Below are 18,155 nucleotides of genomic sequence, written 5' to 3' on the forward strand. Positions count from 1 at the left end.
GTCACTGTTCCACGCTCTGTGGCCACTGCGGGTTGCGGGGCTAGAACGCAGAGCCTCCTGCTCCAGAAGCATAGGCACTGGAGCAGAAGATTCTCTGTTAGCCATATAGGGCCAATGACACACCGATTAAACAGCCCTATTTCATCCAGTAGGGGGCGGCGGGACTTAGGTGTAAAGATGATGCCCGGTCACCAAGTTGAGCGCCTGAGATGAAAGTTCCCAAGGTTCTGACCTGGGGTTTTGGTTCAGCCGAGTTTCTGACGCCTGCGATGTTTGTTTTTGCTGGGGATGAAGCTGCAGCGCAGATGTGGTGATGTGTGGCCGGGACTTGTTTCTGATCAGCGCCCGGTCACCGTGTGCTTTCCAAGGAGCCTTGCTCGGGGACGGGCACCGGATCTCAGCAAATACGTGTGCTCGCCTCCAGCAGAGGACGCCTCCCGGCCTGGCGGTTCAGCGCCCCGGCACCTCTTTCATTACACATTAAGCCCTGCTGCTGCTCCAGCGGAGACTGGACCGTCCAGGGCTGGGAGAGGGGGAGGAACTGACTCGGGCTCAGGATGGGATCTCTGGAAGAGCAGGCGCTGTGATTGGTATAGGGCGGTGGAGCTAGTCACTTTGCACCCCCCAGAGCTCATTGGAGCCTGGGCCGCTCTGGGGGTTCTCTATACAGCCCAGTTCCAGGGGGGCTCTGAGTGGCGGAGGCCGGAGCAGGGTGCGGGTCAGCACGGTGCCAAGCACTTTTCTCATGGTGGTATTGGGAGTGGAAGCAATTTCCTGGGAGCTGAAGGGCAGCCGGGCTTTGGCTGTGCTGTGATTTGGTGGGAGCCCCTGGCTGGTCACTCCTTTCGCCCAGAATCCTTTGCTGCCCCGTGCGGCCGGCGGAGGTTAAGGGGGCAGCGCAGTCTGCCCTGCCGTGGAGCAGGCGTGTCGGATGTCTACCCTGGGTGGTTATCCGGCTCCCTGGCTGGAGATCGGAGCAGCTCACAGATCACTCTGGCTCTGGAGTCGTAGCGTGGTGCCCTAACCACTGAGCCGGCCAGTCTCTCTGCCTCCCCGCCCCAGGCTATAGCCGGTAGCAGCGTCCGATGGAGCCGTGGGCTGGGCGGCTCCCCACCGCGTAGGCCCTGCTGCTGGCCGGCCCGCCCTCCCGCCGTGGGATGCCAGCTGCCACCCCTCGCGGCTTCCCCCCCGCGGGTGTTTGGTTCTCTCGGGAGCCAGCCAGGCTGGGCACCCTCTGGCCAGAGAAAGCCACTTCTAAGCAGGGCTCCGTGCGCATTTGGCAGGGGCTGGCCCAGGCTGCCCCCTTCCATCTGCTGCACGGTCAGGATTATTTTTAGACTCCTTGCCCTGGTGCTGTTGATAGAAGGGAGAGTCCTCCCCTGACTTGGGAGGGGATCTCCGCCACTACGGCGTCAGGGTATCTGCCCCCCATTCCCATCGTGTCCTCGGTGCTTTATCCTCCCCCCATGCTAAACCCTGGGCTCCAGAGTCTCCGGCTACCGCCCTAACCACTGAGCCATCCTGCCCCTTCCCCTTCGTCCCTCTTCCTTGCAAGCCGACACCCAGGGGCACAATCTCCGCTCCTCCTCTGGGTCCGTCTCCGCTCAGCCCTCGGGACCCAGCCCGACTGGAAATGCCGTCCGCTCAGGGACCCCCTCGTGCAGCTGTTTGCAGCTGGGTAGAGCAGGCGTGTGGGGCAGCGGAGACGCAGGATGGGTGCATACGTCCGGGAGCGGGAGCTGAGGGGACGGTGGGCGCAGAGGGGACGGGGGAGCCTGTGATGGGCTTCAGCTGCAGTAAAGGGAGAGACGTCCTCCTTGGGGACAAGCCGCCTCGGTGTTTCATGCTGCTGGCCCTGGGTCTGGGCTGCCCTTCTCAGGAGCCACCAAAGCACCATCTTGATTCTGGGCTTCCCTGGAGCCTGGCGAAAGTGCAGGTCTGAGTGAGCGGCGACGGGCTCCCCTTTCCGCCCTGGCGATGGGCGTGATGTGGGATGGTGGGTCTGTCCCCCAGCACCTGGAGAACCGCCTGGGCCCATGGCAGCCCCTGGATGCGGCCAGAGCAGCTGCTGGGCTTGGGAGCCAGCCCACCTGCCCCCCTCTTCCCAGCCAGCCCCGAATGCAGAGGGTGAAGCAAATGGAGGGGAGCCGGGACCATGCACACCCCATGCCTGCGTCGCACAGCAAGCGGGGGGTAGGCGGGAGCGTGCGCGCACACACACACACACACATGTTGTGCAGCAAAGCAAAGGTGACTGGAATGCACACGTGTATTACACACGTTGTGCAGCAAAGCGAGGGTAGCCGGGAACACACACGTGTAGTACACATACACACACACCCGCACACACACGTTGTGCAGCAAAGCGAGGGTAGCCGGGAACGCACATGTGTAGTACACATACACACACACCCGCACACACATTGTGCAGCAAAGCGAGGGTAGCCGGGAACACACACGTGTAGTACACATACACACACACCCGCACACACACATTGTGCAGCAAAGCGAGGGTAGCCGGGAACACACACGTGTAGTACACACACGCACACACACGTGCAGCAAAGCGAGGGTAGCCGGGAACGCACATGTGTAGTACACATACACACACCCCCGCACACACACGTTGTGCAGCAAAGCTTGGGTAGCCAGGAACGCACACGTGTAGTACGTGTACACACACACACATTGTGCAGCAAAGTGAGGGTAGCTGGGAACGCACACGTGTAGTACACACACACACACACACACACACACATTGTGCAGTAAAGCGAGGGTAGCTGGGAACACACACATGTGGTATACACACGCACACACATTGTGCAGCAAAGCGAGGGTAGCTGGGAATGCACACGTGTAGTACGTACACACACACACATGTTGTGCAGCAAAGCAAGGGTAGCCGGGAACGCACACATGTGGTATACACACGCACACACACGTGCAGCAAAGCGAGGGTAGCTGGGAACGCACACGTGTAGTACGTACACACACCCGCACACACACGTTGTGCAGCAAAGCGAGGGTAGCCGGGAACGCACACGTGTAGTACGTACACACACCCGCACACACACGTTGTGCAGCAAAGCGAGGGTAGCTGGGAACGCACACGTGTAGTACGTACACACACACACACACGTTGTGCAGCAAAGCGAGGGTAGCTGGGAACGCACACGTGTAGTATACACACGCACACACACGTGCAGCAAAGCGAGGGTAGCCGGGAACGCACACGTGTAGTACGTACACACACACACACACACACACGTTGTGCAGCAAAGCGGGGGCGGCTGGAAACGCTCCCCGCAGCATTCTGCGCAGCTGCTGGACACCCGAGCAGTATCCGCAGCCCCGCGATGGCTCAGCGCCCCCGAGAGGAACGGGCTCGGCTGCCTCCCCCGGCCAAGGGCGGGCTGGCGCCAGGGAGCGAGCCTGGGCTGGAGCTGCGGATGCGCCCAGCGTGCCAATCAGCCAGTGCTGCTGCTGGCGGGCGCAGCGGGAGGCTGTGCGGTATCCGAGCCGCGTCCATCCCTCCATCCATCAGCGTCAGGCCGCCTTGAGGAATGATCCAAGAGGGGGAGAAGGGGGCATTAATATTCCAGGCCATCCGCCGCCCCCGACTTCCTGCTTGGATTAGAACAGGTTGTTCATTCAAGCGAGCAGGCCCCTCCGCTCGCATACAAATGGGGTTGCGTCTGCAAGGCGGTTACTCACGACTGCGGCGGCAACGCAGCTCCATTCATCCGCAGCGCGGGCCGTGCCCGGCTCCGGGGGGGGGGGGACAAAGGGGGCATTGCAGCGCGCCTGCCGGCCTGGGGCCCCTCTCTCCCAATTTCAAGGGGGCCGCCCCATGGCAACGGGACGTACGGGCTTAAGCACGCGTGGTACGCGGTGAGGGCTGGGGCCGTGGGGGGGACTGGGAGCCCGGACGCCTGGGTTCTGCATTGTGCTCACTCTGCCCCCGTGGGCGGGAGATCAAGGCTGCAGTGGCCGGCAGTTTTTTAGGGATCGGATGCGCGACTCTTGAGACCTGTTTTCCAGGGGCTCTGAATGCCAAGAGTCACTGGCAGCTGCGAGTGCTCTGGCCAGAGGTGTCTCCACGCTGGTTCTCCAGAAGCGGAGGCGTCCGGAGACACTGGCCTCCCATCTCTCTGCGCCTTGGCTTTTCCGTCTGGAAAAGGGGGCTCCCCACGCTGGCTCTTTACTGATGCCTCTCGAGGGCTTGGGGCGCAGAATATCCTTGTTACGGCAGCTGGGTCAGATTTCTCGTGACCGTCATCCAGCGCCACTGCTGCTTTCCAGGGCAGACCCCGCAGCCCAGACTGGGGTTCTGGAGAGCTCGAATCAGTTCTCGGCTCCCTCGCCGACTCCCTGCACGGCCCTGGGCAGATCCCTTAATCTCCCTGGCCCTTGGTTCCCTGTCAATGATGTGGGTGTAACGAACAGCCTGCCTGTTGCTGGGTTTGCTTTGTCCGACTGCGAGCTCGCCAGGGCGCGGACTGTCTCCTAGCACAGCGGGGCCCTGATCTCGGCTGGCGCTTTTAAGCACGGCCACGCTAGTCGTAGTAATAACGTGCTGTCAGATGCACGCTGCCGTTGAAATGCAGCCCTGTCACGGAGATTGACTGCCACTCGTTGTCTCCTGTCGGAATGGATCCGCATTGGAAGGGGACACTGAGGCACAGAGAGGCGCAGTAACGTGCCTCAGAGCACGTGGCAAGTCATGGGAAGAGAACCGGGCACTCCCAGAGGGCTGCTCGAGCTGCCGGGCTGTGCTCCTAGAACTGGGGTCGTGACTCCCGTTCCCCACCCCCACCGTACGGGCACTCCCTCCCATACTGATGCCGATATGAATAAGGGAGTTATGGATGCTTAGGGCAGTGTTGCCTAGTGCCTAGAGTACTGACTGGAGAGACCTGGGTTCTATTCCTGCAACCTGCTAGATCATCGCGGGCAACTCATTCTGCCTCTGTGCCTCAGTTTCTCCATCTGTAATATGGGGATAATGATCCCGACCTCCACTTGAATGTGCTTTGAGGTCCCCTGCTGAAGAGAGCTGGGTGGGGGGTTATGCCAGGTGGCTTCCAGGTAGGATTCTCTGCTAACATCCAGCCCAATTGGCTCATGAAACGAGGAACAAAATGTGAGTGAGTTTTGATTTCCTCCATTTTTTCCAAGACCCCCCCATAGCTCAGCGCTGCCCCTCCACCCCCTCGCTGCAGCAGAGCACACGGAGGAGATTTCTGCCACAGCAAAGCTGGTATTATCCGCACTCCTGGCAGGGGGTTGGTGCCGCATGAATGGCCGGCACAATGGAGAGCAGGCTCGGCCCCTGGCTCAGCAAAGGGCTGGATCATCACAGCGTCGCGGTCGGGTGCCAGAGGACTGCTCTGGTGGCGTCACCGGACAGCACGGCCGAGCGGCCCCATCGACTCCCTGGCATCTGGTGTGGGAGTCAGTGCCAGGGAACATTGCTTCTCTCGGCAGCTCTGCAGGCTGGGGCTTGCCGTTAGCCAGCGTGGGGTCAGCCCTGCCTATGGCCCCGAGGGGAATTCAGTCCTGGCTTCTCTGCCCTGCGTGGGGCTTACGCCGTCTGCACTGACATTCAGCGCACAGGTCGTGCTGTTCACCTTAAAAGGGCTTCCCCTAGGTGGCCTGGGGAAAGTGAGATCCCTGGACTTAAGCGCCTAAGCAAGTCAGGGTTGAGCTGGGGATAGAACCCAGGAGTCCTGACTCCCAGGAGTCCTGACTTCTCTTGCTGTCCTGACCAGACCACGCTGCCCTCCCGAGTCAGGAATAGAACCCAGGAGTCCTGACTCCCAGCCTCGGAAAGTGCTTTGGGATCCTCCGGCGAAGGAGGGAAATGTGACTATTCATTACACGGAAGCTCTTGTGGCGAGTAGGGGGATGCACTGGCCGGCTCGGGAAAGCCGGAGGGAGGTCCCACTGAGCCGGCTGCTCCGAAGGAGGGCACAGACTCGCCAGCGGACGGATCCCCTGTGTCGGAGGCCAGGCTGGAGCCTCTTGGTTCTCCCGTACAGCTGGTTAGGGAGCTGACGGTGCATTTGGTGTCCTCGGCCTTTCATGGCTGGGAACAGCCAAACCCATGGTCGTAACTTCCTGTTCTGGTGCGGGGCACTCGCGGGGCGGACGGGTGAGGTTCCACCTCGGCCGCCTCTTCCAAAGCCAGCTTGGTTCCTCCCGGCCGTCCCACAGAACAGCGGCTATGTGCCGCTTGGCACAGGCATGGGCAGAGTCCGGACCTGCCGCTGGCCGCCTGCCCCGAGCCCTGCCAAGCCGCAGCGGCATCCCCGGGCAGCCGCACCCGTTGTCAGCAAGGGGTAATTTTGCTACGGCCTGGGTGTGACCGTGTGCCGGGCCTTAGGAGCGAGCGCAGTAAATGAAGGGGGAAGACAGCCCTGGGAGAGCTTCGGTCACAAGGCAGAGAAGACGGCGTTACCATGGGTGTCTGCGCTCTTCATGCCCTGCTGCGCCCAATCCCCCGTGGCCCTGCACCGCGGGCTGGCGTTCCTAGCCAGGAGCAAGGTTACCGCTCGGATCGGAGAACGGGGTTCTCCGGAATGGCTGCGCCAGGGCACTGGAGAATCAGCGCCATGGTGGGCACGGGTGCAGCCCACCACTGGAAAACCCAGCACCCTCTTGGAGTCTCCCCTTCTCCTTTTTGGAACCCACTAGGGAGAAGGAACCGGCGGCCCGGTGGGTGGAGATTTGCTGGGAAACGAGAGGGGAGGGGGAAGCAGTTATTAATGATTGTGGTGCTGGTGACGATGATGCACTGAAGTTGCCCCAGGACCCCCTGGTGCTAGGCACTGGATGGACACAGCACAAAAGGCTGGTGCCCCTGTTCCCAGTTGGGGCCTGAGGCTGCGATTTTTGGACGTAGGTTTGGCTCCTAAATCCTCAGGGGGGCTTCTAAATAAACGACCTGATTTTTTTGCACAGGGTCGAGGGCCCTGCCAATCCCATAGAGGTCGCAGGGACTTGCGGGAGGTGCTGCGGGGAGGGGGCCTCTCTGCAGAACAGACCATGTCCCCAAGGGCTGGAATGTGAAATTAAGCGCTGAACGTTAGGCTCCTCTGGTTAAAAGCCTTGGCCGGCGCGTCCAGGCATGGCCCCGGTTTTGGCTGCACCTGGGCGCTGATTTCCAGGTGAGACCGGGCGGCCACGTTTTCCAGCTGAAGGCCTCAGAAGCTGATGGGGGCCCAGGCATGTATAAGGGGTCTCAGTTCCCCCCTCCCCCGGAAATCGTGGGCCGCTTTATGAAATACAGGCCAGAGGGTATCTAGGCCTAAAAGGCGTTTAGGTTCCTAAATTCCAGTGGGACTTTTCAACGCTCGTGAGGACGGACTAGGGCAGGGGTTCTCAACCCAGGGGCGGGGGTCTGCCCCCCTTTGCCCTTCCCGGATTGCCCAGTAGGCCCCGCTGACTCCGTGGGAGGGGAGAATGTGGGCCGGGTTCCCGGAATGTGGGCCGGGTTCTCTCTGGAGCCAGGCATGCTCCGGGTTCTGGGGCTGGGATCAGCTTTCTTCTGACCCGTGGATCCTGGCATCCTTTCAAACCCCAAGGCCTTCTTAGGACTTGAAAAAGCCTCAGGATGACACTGGCTTGCGTGAGCGGCGCGGCTGATCGGCATCTTCTACTCACGCAAGCTGCCCCATTGACTTCAGTCGGCTTAGGGCTGTGGTGTGGGTAAGAGCCCGGCCATGTGCGATCCGTCGCCAGGACTCCTGGGTTCTGTTCCTGGCCGGGGAGGAGAATGTCATCCAGTCAGTAGAGCAACGTTTGAGGGGAGCAGGGGAGAGAATACGGACAGAGGTTCAATCTCCTCTGAGTCGCACCGGGCTGGGGATTGGCGCACGTGGGAGCGGGGGAAGAGGGAGATTGGTGCTGTGTTTCGTTGAGAGGGGGCTCGTGCCCGTAGCGTTGGAGATCACAGATGAGAACAAAGTGTCAAACGCTCCGGGTCAGATAGGATTGCCCTGCTTTTATAGATGGGGAAACTGAGGCATGGCACGATGAGGAAAGTGACTTGCCCAAGGTCACACGGCAAGGCAGTGACCCAGCTGGGACTAGACTCTACCTCTTCTGATATCCAGTGCGGCGCTTTAACGAAAGGTCATGCTCCCCCCCATATGTCGCACGCTATATATAGTCAGTCACATATGTATAATAATATTTCAGGCTGTCCCTCAATAACATAGGACTGGGGGGGATTCCTTGGGACTATGAGACCAGGCCCCTGTTATCTCACGGCAGCCCTGTCGTATCCTCCTGTTCATACACTGCTCGAGCTCCGTCTTAATCCAGGCCGTTTGCCCCACTCCTGTTGGGAAGCTCTCTCTCCTCAGATGGTTATTCATACATTTCTGATAGTGCCGCCTAAGGGTCTGTCTGCCTTGCATGCTAAGCCCAGCTCTGACTCAGGTCTGAGCCCAGCCCCTCCTGCCGTCCACACACAAATCAGTCTGACTCGGGTCAGCAAGCACTCAGGATCCGGATCCTAGGACCCTGCTAGAGGGGTAGGTCAGAGCCCAAGCCCTGCAGACACTCGGGTCTAAGCCCTGTCAGTTTGCTGTGTGGGCGCAGCTCAAGCCACGGACCCAGGTCAGAAGGTCTGTACAGGGCCGCGTGGACACGTTAGCACGGTTGTGAGACCCAGCGTTACAATGCAGTGTGGACGCATTAGCACGGCTGAGAGATCCAGGATTACAATGCAGTGTGGACGCATTAGCACGGCTGAGAGATCCAGGGTTACAATGCAGTGTGGACGCATTAACATGGTTATGAGATCCAGGGTTACAATGCAGTGTGGATGCATTAGCATGGTTATGAGATCCAGGATTACAATGCAGTGTGGACGCATTAGCATGGTTGTGAGACCCAGGGTTACAATGCAGTGAGGATGCTCAAGGTGTGGGGCTTTGAAATACCGAGTCCACAAGCCTGGGTCCCACAGAGCTTGGTTTACAGTGCAGAGTAGACATTCTCTGAAGGGCTCAGCTGTGACCATGGCCCCGTTTTACTTACCCACACTCAGCTCACAATCCCCATAGACAAAGAGCAGGAGGGGAAACTGAGGCACGGAGTGGTGACGGGACTTGCTCACGGTCAGTGGCAGAGCTGGGACCAGACCGCCAGCCTGGTGGCACCCATTCCTGTGTCGCAGCTACAAGCTACCAGCAACTGCACACCGCACCATAGTAACTCTAGCTCAGGAACCAACCCATGCAACAAACCTCGATGCCAACTCTGCCCACATATCTACACCAGCAACACCATCACAGGACCTAACCAGATCAGCCACACCATCACTGGTTCATTCACCTGCATGTCCACCAATGTAATATATGCCATCATATGCCAGCAATGCCCCTCTGCTATGTACATCGGCCAAACTGGACAGTCTCTAAGGAAAAGGATAAATGGACACAAATCAGACATTAGGAATGGCAATATACAAAAACCTGTAGGAGAACACTTCAACCTCCCTGGCCACACAATAGCAGATTTTAAGGTGGCCATCCTCCAGCAAAAAAACTTTAGGACCAGACTTCAAAGAGAAACTGCTGAGCTCCAGTTCATCTGCAAATTTAACACCATCAGCTCAGGACTAAACAAAGACTGTGAATGGCTTGCCAATTACAGAACCAGTTTCTCCTCCCTTGGTTTTCACACCTCAGCTGCTGGAACAGGGCCTCATCCTCCCTGATTGATCTAACCTCGTTATCTCTAGCTTGCTTCTTGCTTGCATATATATACACCTGCCCCTGGAAATTTCCACTGCTTGCATCCGAAGAAGTGGGTATTCACCCACGAAAGCTCATGCTGCAAAACGTCTGTTAGTCTATAAGGTGCCACAGGATTCTTTGCTGCTTCTACAGAACCAGACTAACATGGCTACCCCTCTGATAGCTACAAGATGAGTCATCTTCTCTCTGTTTTGCGCCGTGTCTGGACGCACGGGGATGTTGTTGCTTATGATCTGTCTTGCAGTAGCTCCTTGGCGCCCCAAGCAGGGACCCAGAACCCCCTGGTGTTAGGTGCTGTACAAATAAGGCGAGTTAGACACCTAAGTACCTTTGAGGATCGGGGCCTCAGTTCCCTTCGTGTAACATGGGGGATAATATTCCTGTCCCTGAGCATAAACTCAGTAAAGATTGTCAGGGGCTTAGACGCTGTGGTAATGGGGGCCGTGCAGGTGCGGTAGGGAGCAGTTGAATTGCTATATGACGTATCTGGGGCCTGATTCTCCCTCGCGTGGCAGATTGTGCTGTGAAACTGATCCCGACGGCGTGTTTGCACCCCCTGGACACAAGCATAAATGACGGTGCAGGGTGGGAAAGAATCAGGCCCCTGCCCCTACTGGCTAGCCAGTCCCACCGCTTCCCAACCAAACGATATGTATAAACCGACCCTAAAGCAATCCCGCCTCCTCCCCCCACCGCCCCGATCCAGCCGGGTTTATAAAGATTTAATCTCCCTCATTTGCTGGAAGTGTCAGATCAAAAGCCCGAGGCAGGTGCCGCCTCCGCAGAGGGGCTGGGACGAGAGGATAAACACTCTTGATCTGATGTCAAATTATTGAACCGAGCAGGGTCGTCTGTGTGTGTCACTCGCCCTACGCACGGGCTGGGACCACGTCACCGCCGCGTCAGCAGAGTTGCCATGGCGAAGGAACACAAAGGTTCGGCTGTGGTGTGTGTCTGGGAGTTGGCGGGGGTGTTTGTGTCATGCAGCAGACGGGAGCCGTTCGCCACCCGCCTCGCTGTGGGGAAGTGCAGGGGTTTGTGGGAAACTGGCTGAGCCTTGACCGGCCTTTCGCTACCAAACCGAACTGTGTAGACGCGTCCCCCGATGGGCGTTCTCGGCTCGGTGGTGGATTCTCCTGGGGTGGTCGGGCACCGCTCTCTGGCATTTCTAAAGGGCTCATCCTTGCAGTACCCGGGCGCCGGTCCGGTTTCCTCTTGCATCTTTCCTCTGCCTGCCCCTGATTATTAGCTGTAGTGGAGTAGCGCCTGGGAGCTCCAGTTGTGCTAGGTGCTGTCCAGACACAAAATACAACGACAGTCCCTGCCCCAGAGGGCCACAATCCAGGTGGATTCAGGCTGGGGCGAAGACCATACTGGCTGGGACGAGGGGAAGTGGCCTCAGCTCCCAGTCTGCCTAGTGGTTGCCACGTTTTTTTCCTAGCGGCCCCCTCCCACCCACTCCCGGCAGTGCAGAGCTGGCAGAGGGGATTGGAAATCCCTCGCTTCGTCTCCACCTGCGGGATGTGACAGTATTACCGTTCGCAGCAGGACATATCGACGTGACGGTAGCGCCCAAAGTCGGCCTCGGGGCCCTGTTGTGTCGGGTGCTGCACACACGCGACCGTGGTCCCGGGCAGGTGGGGGTGATTCCGGCGGAAAGTGAAAATGTGACTCGCTCGTTCCGCAGGCTCCGCTTTGTTATTTCTCCGGCCGTCGCAGCGAGGGGATGCCTGGTTTGTGTGGCGCATGGGGAACGCTGGTACCAGGCAGAGCGACTCTGGGGCTGTCTGCTTTCCTCCAGGAGGGGGCTGCTGCTGTGGCTGGACAGGGATGCCAGAGAACTGGGGGGTTCTCTCCCCAGCTCCGCCACTGACCTTGAGCAGTGTGCCTCAGTTTCCCCGCACCTGTGGGATTGGGTTAATGATACTGATCTACCTTAGACTGTGAGCTCTGTGGCTCAGGTGCCTTCTTTTTGTTCTGTCTTTGTACAGCTCCTAGCACCATAGGAGCCTGGTCCATGCCTGGAGTGGCGAGGCACTACCGTAATTTACCTAGTAGCAATAAAGATGTACCGCTCCTGGCACATTGGCTTCGTGGTTTGTGATTGGCGCGCCTAGGTGCTATGGCCATGCCCAAAAATAACACAGTATCTCATAGTGGGGGGTGAAACTTAACTCATTAATGTTCAGAAAGTGCTTTGAGATCCTCACGGGGAAGGGCCAGTGGTCAGCGATTTTCTCTCTCTTCCCTTCTGTAGCTTCTTCCTCCTCCTGCCTTTCGCAGCAGCGCTCATGTGCCAGCTCCCTTCAGCACTGCCCTCCACCTCCCGCTTCCACCCCCCACCCTCCCCGCCCCGCTCACAACAGCTGCTGTTTGGCTCCGTCTATATTTAGCCCTGTGTGTTGGTCTCTCCCCCGCCGCCTCGGTCTCATTACAATAAACTCACAGAAAGGGGATAGATAATTTCCTGGAGAAACCCCTCGCTGCAGGAGAGGTGGGAGTAGCCGGCGCTGCCATGTGCCCCGCGAACACACCAACACCAACACACACAAACACATGCACACACGTGTGCACACACAAACACACACAGACACGAACACACACACATGAACGCATGCGTACGCACACACGAACACAAACACGCACACACGTACACTCACACACACACACAAATATACACACACACACACACACACGAGCACACAAGAACATACGCACACCCCCGGCAGGATGACTGCGGCACAGGCCCCTGATGGATTTGGGCCTGTGCGGGTTAATGACAGCGCACATGGTTTTACGACAGACGGGGAGACAATCAGAGGAGTGAGCGACTGAGTCACCACGGCTCTCGACTCATTCACAGCTTGCCAAAGTCCCGGCGCAGCCATGCCCACAGGGCCTACGGCGCGCAAGGGGCTGCACGGTGGGTTATGGTGCCCTGGGTGATGATGGGAGCGTCCTGCTGGGCAGTGAGGCTGGGGGAGCTGGACTCTGGATCTGCCGAGCCCCAAGGGTCGTAGGAGGATGGGGAATATCCCTCTTCTCCTACCCTGGGCTCTGGCTAGGCCGCCTGCGCTGGGAGCTGCCTCCCAGACTCAGATCTCTGCCTTGGCAGTGGGTGACGGTGGCTCTTGCATCCAGGAAGCGGCTCTGCTCAGCCGATCCGGGTCCCTGCAGAAGTGACTCTGTGAGGATCCGGCCTGGAGCGCTGGCCGCTTCCCGCTAGCAAAGGTCTCCCTCAGATCCCACTGCACACGTTGGCCAGCACAGGGGGGAGTGAAGGGCTGGCCGAGAGGGGAAAAGGTGCCCCCCCAATGCCCGCGCATCGTGTCCAGGGAGTGAGCTCCCTGCGTTCTGGTGGGTATGCAGCCATGGGTCTCTGCCAGGAGTGAGGGGTCCGCGGGGGCCGACGGGGATAACACTGGACACAGCCAGCTCAATCTACTGCTTGTTTAACCCTGATCCAACCCAGCCCCAGGTTAGCCAGCGTGTGACACTCCGGGACGGGCTGGCTGGATGGAGGCTCTGGGGCTCCATTAACTCGGGGGCAGTGCCAGGCCATGGGCAGACGGAGGGAGGGTGGGAATGGGAAATGCAGGAGATTCCATGACCTGGATGGATTTGACTTGGCCCCGGTCTCTAAAGCACCCCGGGATGCTGGGCCCACCGGGGCACCCCGGCCGTTCCCGGGACGCCGGGCCCACCGGGGCATCACAGCCGTTCCCGGGACGCCGGGCCCACCGGGGCATCACGGCCGTTCCCGGGACGCCGGGCCCACCGGGGCACCCTGGTTGTTCCTGGGACGCTGGGCCCCACACCCCAGCAGTTCCTGGGGCGCTGGGCCCAGTGGACCCCCAGCTGCTCCCTGCCCCCGTGCCCAGCGAGCCAGCAGGAGAGCGGAAGGGGAACTCTCTGTTGCTTTTAGCTGAGAGGGGGAGTCCTCCCACCCTCGATCTCTGCCCTCCCTGCTGGCTGGTCCCTGGCAGGGGCCGATTGCCAAGGCCTATCTCTGTTTGCTCCCCAGCGGTAGACGTGAAGCCGGTGCTGCCCGTGGCCATGCAGAACTCCTGCGGCAGCGGCAGCAGCGGCAGCAGCCCGGTGGACCTGCGGACAGAGGCCCGGGGCAGCGTGCCCAGCGTGGACCCGGCGGTGCGGGAGCAGCAGCTGCAGCAGGAGCTGCTGGTCCTGAAGCAGCAGCAGCAGTTGCAGAAGCAGCTGCTTTTCGCCGAGTTCCAGAAGCAGCACGAGCACTTGACGCGGCAGCACGAGGTCCAGCTGCAGAAGCACCTCAAGGTGAGACGCCCCGGGGGGCTGCCACCGCCTCTCTCCCTGCACGGGGTGGAACGTACTGCAGCAGGCTGAGCCGTCGGGGCCGGCCCGCGGACTTCAGGTGCAGGGGGCCTGATTCTCTGCTCGTTCACCCACTGAAGCCAACGCAGCTGCACTGGTGGGTAGGAGAGGAGTGTCCGGGTTTCACACCGGAGGCTGAGAACCCAAAGCCCCCCCCCGGCCAGTTATAGCCATGGAAGGCAAGGGATGCAGGTGGGACAGTCTGTGCAGATTTTCCCAGCATCCCTTGCTGGCTCCCGGCATTGCCTAGGGCTCCGATGTCTCCCAGCCGCCCCCTATTCCATCTCATTGCCCCTTTGACACCCCTCCTCGATGCTGGTGGTGCAGGCCTGGCTCTCGTAGGATGTGGGGGGGCTTCCATACGTGCTGCCCCAGTGGGGAGCCTCTTTGCCAGCTGCCAGCCGGGCTGCTCTGAGCAGCTCCCTCTCCTCAAGGAGCCCGTGCGAGAGCCGGCCGGGTCCTGGGTGTAATCCCGGCTTAGCCGTTTGCTCACTGCCTGACCCCAGGCGAGTGGCTTGATGCCTCCTTGCCCCACCTCAAGTGCCCCCGGCCTGCGGGCGGGGGCCTCTGCGCTGAAACAAGCCCCGCTGCACCAGCCACGAGAGGGCCTTCTGGGAAGCCAGCCGGGTCTCCCCTCCGTGCCGAGGGCCGGCGCTGGGGAGTCGCGCTCCGGCAGCCTGGGCTGTGACCGGGCCCCGCAGGCAGGGGGCGTGTGCTTTTCAGGGGGCCCCTCCATGCTAACCTGGGTCCCCCAAACGAGGGTCTCCTCTGCCACCTGGGTTCACCCTCCCTCCCCCATTCACCTGCCCCCCCCCCATTCACACCTGGTGTTCCCTCCCCTCCTTAGTCCCCTCTCCGGCTCTCACTTGGTTTGCCCCCACCTAGTCCCCACCCCCAGCTCTTACCTGGTGTCATCGCCCCCCCCCGCCAGTTTCTGTCCCCTTTGCCCACCCGGCCCGCTAACCCCTTTCCCCTCTGCCTGGCAGCAGCAGCAGGAGATGCTGGCAGCAAAGCGGCAGCAGGAGCTGGAGCAGCAGCGCAAGCAGGAGCAGCTGCGGCAGGAGGAGCTGGAGAAGCAGCGGCTGGAGCAGCAGCTCCTCATCCTCCGGAACAAGGAGAAGAGCAAAGAAAGTAAGAGCCCGCCGGGGGGCGGGGGTAGGCGCTCGGCCCCTGCCCTGCGGAGCCTGGGCCCAGCTGGGGCAAAGGCTGGCCCGGGGGCCTAGGGGACCGAAAGCCTCACGGCCTGATCTGGCTGGGCTCGGCAGATCCCAGCAATGCTCTGTCTGGATCCTGGCGGAGCGTTGCATGCTGGGAGTGCGGCTCGAGAGAGCGTTGCATGCTGGGAGTGCGGCTCGAGAGAGAGCGTTGCATGCTGGGAGTGCGGCTCGAGAGAGCGTTGCATGCCGGGAGTGCGGCTCGAGAGAGAGCGTTGCATGCCGGGAGTGCGGCTCGAGAGAGAGCGTTGCATGCTGGGGGAATGTGTCTCCAGGAGGCCCTAGGGACACAGTATGGAGCTTTGCAGGGGGCATATGGCCCAGGGCAGGGACTCACTTTGCATGTCTCAGGCCCAAGCCCCTGAGACTCACGTCGGGTCTGGTCTGAGCTTTCGGTCCTGACCCGCGTCTAAATAAAAGTCCCAAACCCCTTGTCTGCCAGCCTTGGTGGGGGTCTGTTGGTGGCATTGGTGCCGCCCTGCTTAGCGCCCACGTCCGGAGGTCACCCGGCCCGGGAAGCATTAGCCTGCGCTAAATGCCCGGCGGGCTCGGGGAATCCTCCCCAGCCAGGCTCTCGGTTGCTTGGTTGGCCTGTGCCTTTCCCGTGGACCATGTCCCGTCTGTCTGCAGGTGCCATCGCCAGCACGGAAGTGAAGCTAAAGCTCCAGGAGTTTCTACTCAGCAAGTCAAAAGAGCTGACCGCAGGCGGCTTCAACCATTCCCTCCCACAGCACCCCAAATGCTGGTAGGTTGGCTGGCAGGCTCGGCGGAGCAGGGGAGGGCCGGATGAACTGGCTGGGGCCTCTCTTAGAAGACCGAGATCCCGGACTCCTGGGTTCTGTGCTCTGCCCTGGGCAGGAGTGCGGTGTAGTGGTTAGAGCCGGGCGTTAGGACTCCTGGGTTCTCTCCTGTGCTGTGGTCTGGTGGGCCATGCACACCTGGGTTCGCAGTCCCTCTAGCTGCTAAGCCACCCCCCACATACCTTGTTTCCTGCGGCGTGTCTTTGTCGGAGCCCTGGGATGGGTAATGGGGCGTGTACAGCGTAACCTCCCCATGGGGAGTCTCTGGGTGGGGTGTGGATGCACCAGGCTTCCCCAGGAGGCCAGGGCATCACGCAGGGACATGAGCGTTTAACACAAATCCAGTCAAACCAAACCGGCCCTGTCCTGGGTCCCAAGGAGGGACCCCTGCCCGGCGCCGAGGCTGGGAGGCGGCTGTGACGTCTCTCTTCGCCTCTGGCTTTAGAAAGGGCCTGGCACGCGCGGCGGCTAATTGCATTGCTGTGACCTACTCCACTTCCTGAGTCCAGGGATGCTTAGGGGATAAATCCACTTAGCTGGCTAAAAACAGATCCCTGATTGGCCGTCCCCCTCCCCCACACTTCCTTCCTGCTTACCAGTAACATTTCGTGTTTTCACCAGGGTCCACGCACCCTGGCCCGGGAGTGCCCGGGGCCCTCAGGGATCCCACAGAGATTGTTAACCCCCCCCCCCGATCCCTGCCACCCCATCACAGCCCAATTGTCCCCCCTGCCCTGGTTAGAACGTGGTCGGGTCTTGGAGCGTAGCCAGGACCGGGCTGGGTTTGAATCGTGTCCCTGTCCCACGTCGCAGCCTTGGCTGGAGCGAGCTCTGTCTGTTTAGATCACGGGGGCCCCCTGCTCGGCCCAAGGGTGTAGCACCCAGGGGAGACGCGCCTCAGTCCCATCCAGGCAGCTGGGGGTCGGGTTGTCACTTAGGTCCCTGTAGACGTGCGGACTCACCCCTGCGGCGCCTCCTGCTGGTGACTTCCAGGAATTAGCTCGTTCCAGCTCCGGATCGCCCTCTGCAGGCTGGTGATCCGCCTGTCCTCTGGCCCCTGTGTCCCTCCCTGGACCCGGTGCCCTTTTACATGGGGTGCTGCCCCCTGGCAGTACCCCTCAGTCTTAGGGTCTCCCCTCCCCGGGGAACCCCCACCCTCTATCCCCACCTCGCCTCAGTACAGGGCTACTGCCAGTCATCATCCAGCCCCCGCGCCCTGGGGCAGGCTGCAGTATCGGCCACTCATCACTGGCAAGGGGGGTTTGGACCTGCTGCCTTGGCCTACCCCTGGGCTGCCCTCTGCAACCCCCAGTACCTGTTAGCCCAATGCTAGGCCACAGCCTGGGGCTTTCCAGGCTGGAGCTCCCCAGCTCCTCTGCCTGTCCCCAGCCCTGCTCCACTCTAGGTACCTTGTCTCCAGCTCCCTGCAGCCAGGCCCTTCTCCCTCCACAGGCAGAGCGAGTCTGCACTTGGGTTGAGGCGCGGGGCTGCCCGTCTCTCTATGGCCAGTTGGGTGCACAACGGGGTAGGTCTCGCTAACAGCTTTGCTTCCTGGCCTGTCTCCGCAGGGGAGCCCATCATACCTCGTTGGACCAGAGCTCCCCTCCCCAGACAGGCAGCCCGGGAACACCGCCCTCCTACAAACTACCCCTACTCGGCACATACGACAGCAGAGACGACTTTCCGCTCCGGAAAACCGGTCAGTGCCGCTGGCGGGGAAGGGAAACTTACAATCCCCCTCGGTGGGGCTGGCCGGCTGGATCGGGGGAACAGGAGCGGCTTTGCCTCCGGGCCACTGGTTCGAATCCAACCCAGGGCGGTAGCCGACTGCAGAGCGTTGCCACCTGCTGGCTGTTTGGGAGCCTGAGTGAAATGAGCTGGGCGGATCTCAGTACAGTTCCCGCTGGGCCGGTGTCACAAAAATGACCATCGAAATTGGCCCCTTTGCCAGAAGAGAGGTCAAGGTCTGAACAAGCCATGGAGACCGATGCCGTCTGGAGGGAGGTGGGGAGGGTCTGTGC

At 60.6% G+C, this 18,155-nt stretch overlaps 1 protein-coding gene across 6 annotated transcripts in view; it reads left to right on the forward strand.

The window, feature by feature from the left end:
- HDAC5 (histone deacetylase 5) overlaps positions 1-18,155 on the forward strand; it is a 104,155-nt gene that overhangs the window by 51,504 nt on the left and 34,496 nt on the right. For 4 of the 6 annotated variants that reach the window (XM_039516619.1, XM_039516622.1, XM_039516618.1 and 1 more), the window contains 4 exons: positions 13,795-14,063; positions 15,107-15,251; positions 15,965-16,079; positions 17,703-17,833. In XM_039516619.1, the coding sequence (XP_039372553.1) occupies positions 13,795-14,063; positions 15,107-15,251; positions 15,965-16,079; positions 17,703-17,833 (660 nt within the window). The remainder of the gene's footprint in view (positions 1-13,794; positions 14,064-15,106; positions 15,252-15,964; positions 16,080-17,702; positions 17,834-18,155) is intronic. The other 2 variants (XM_039516620.1, XM_039516623.1) reach the window with 1 other exon arrangement.

This window comes from Mauremys reevesii, linkage group 27, assembly GCF_016161935.1.
Source record: "Mauremys reevesii isolate NIE-2019 linkage group 27, ASM1616193v1, whole genome shotgun sequence".
Taxonomy (NCBI): Eukaryota; Metazoa; Chordata; order Testudines; family Geoemydidae; genus Mauremys; species Mauremys reevesii.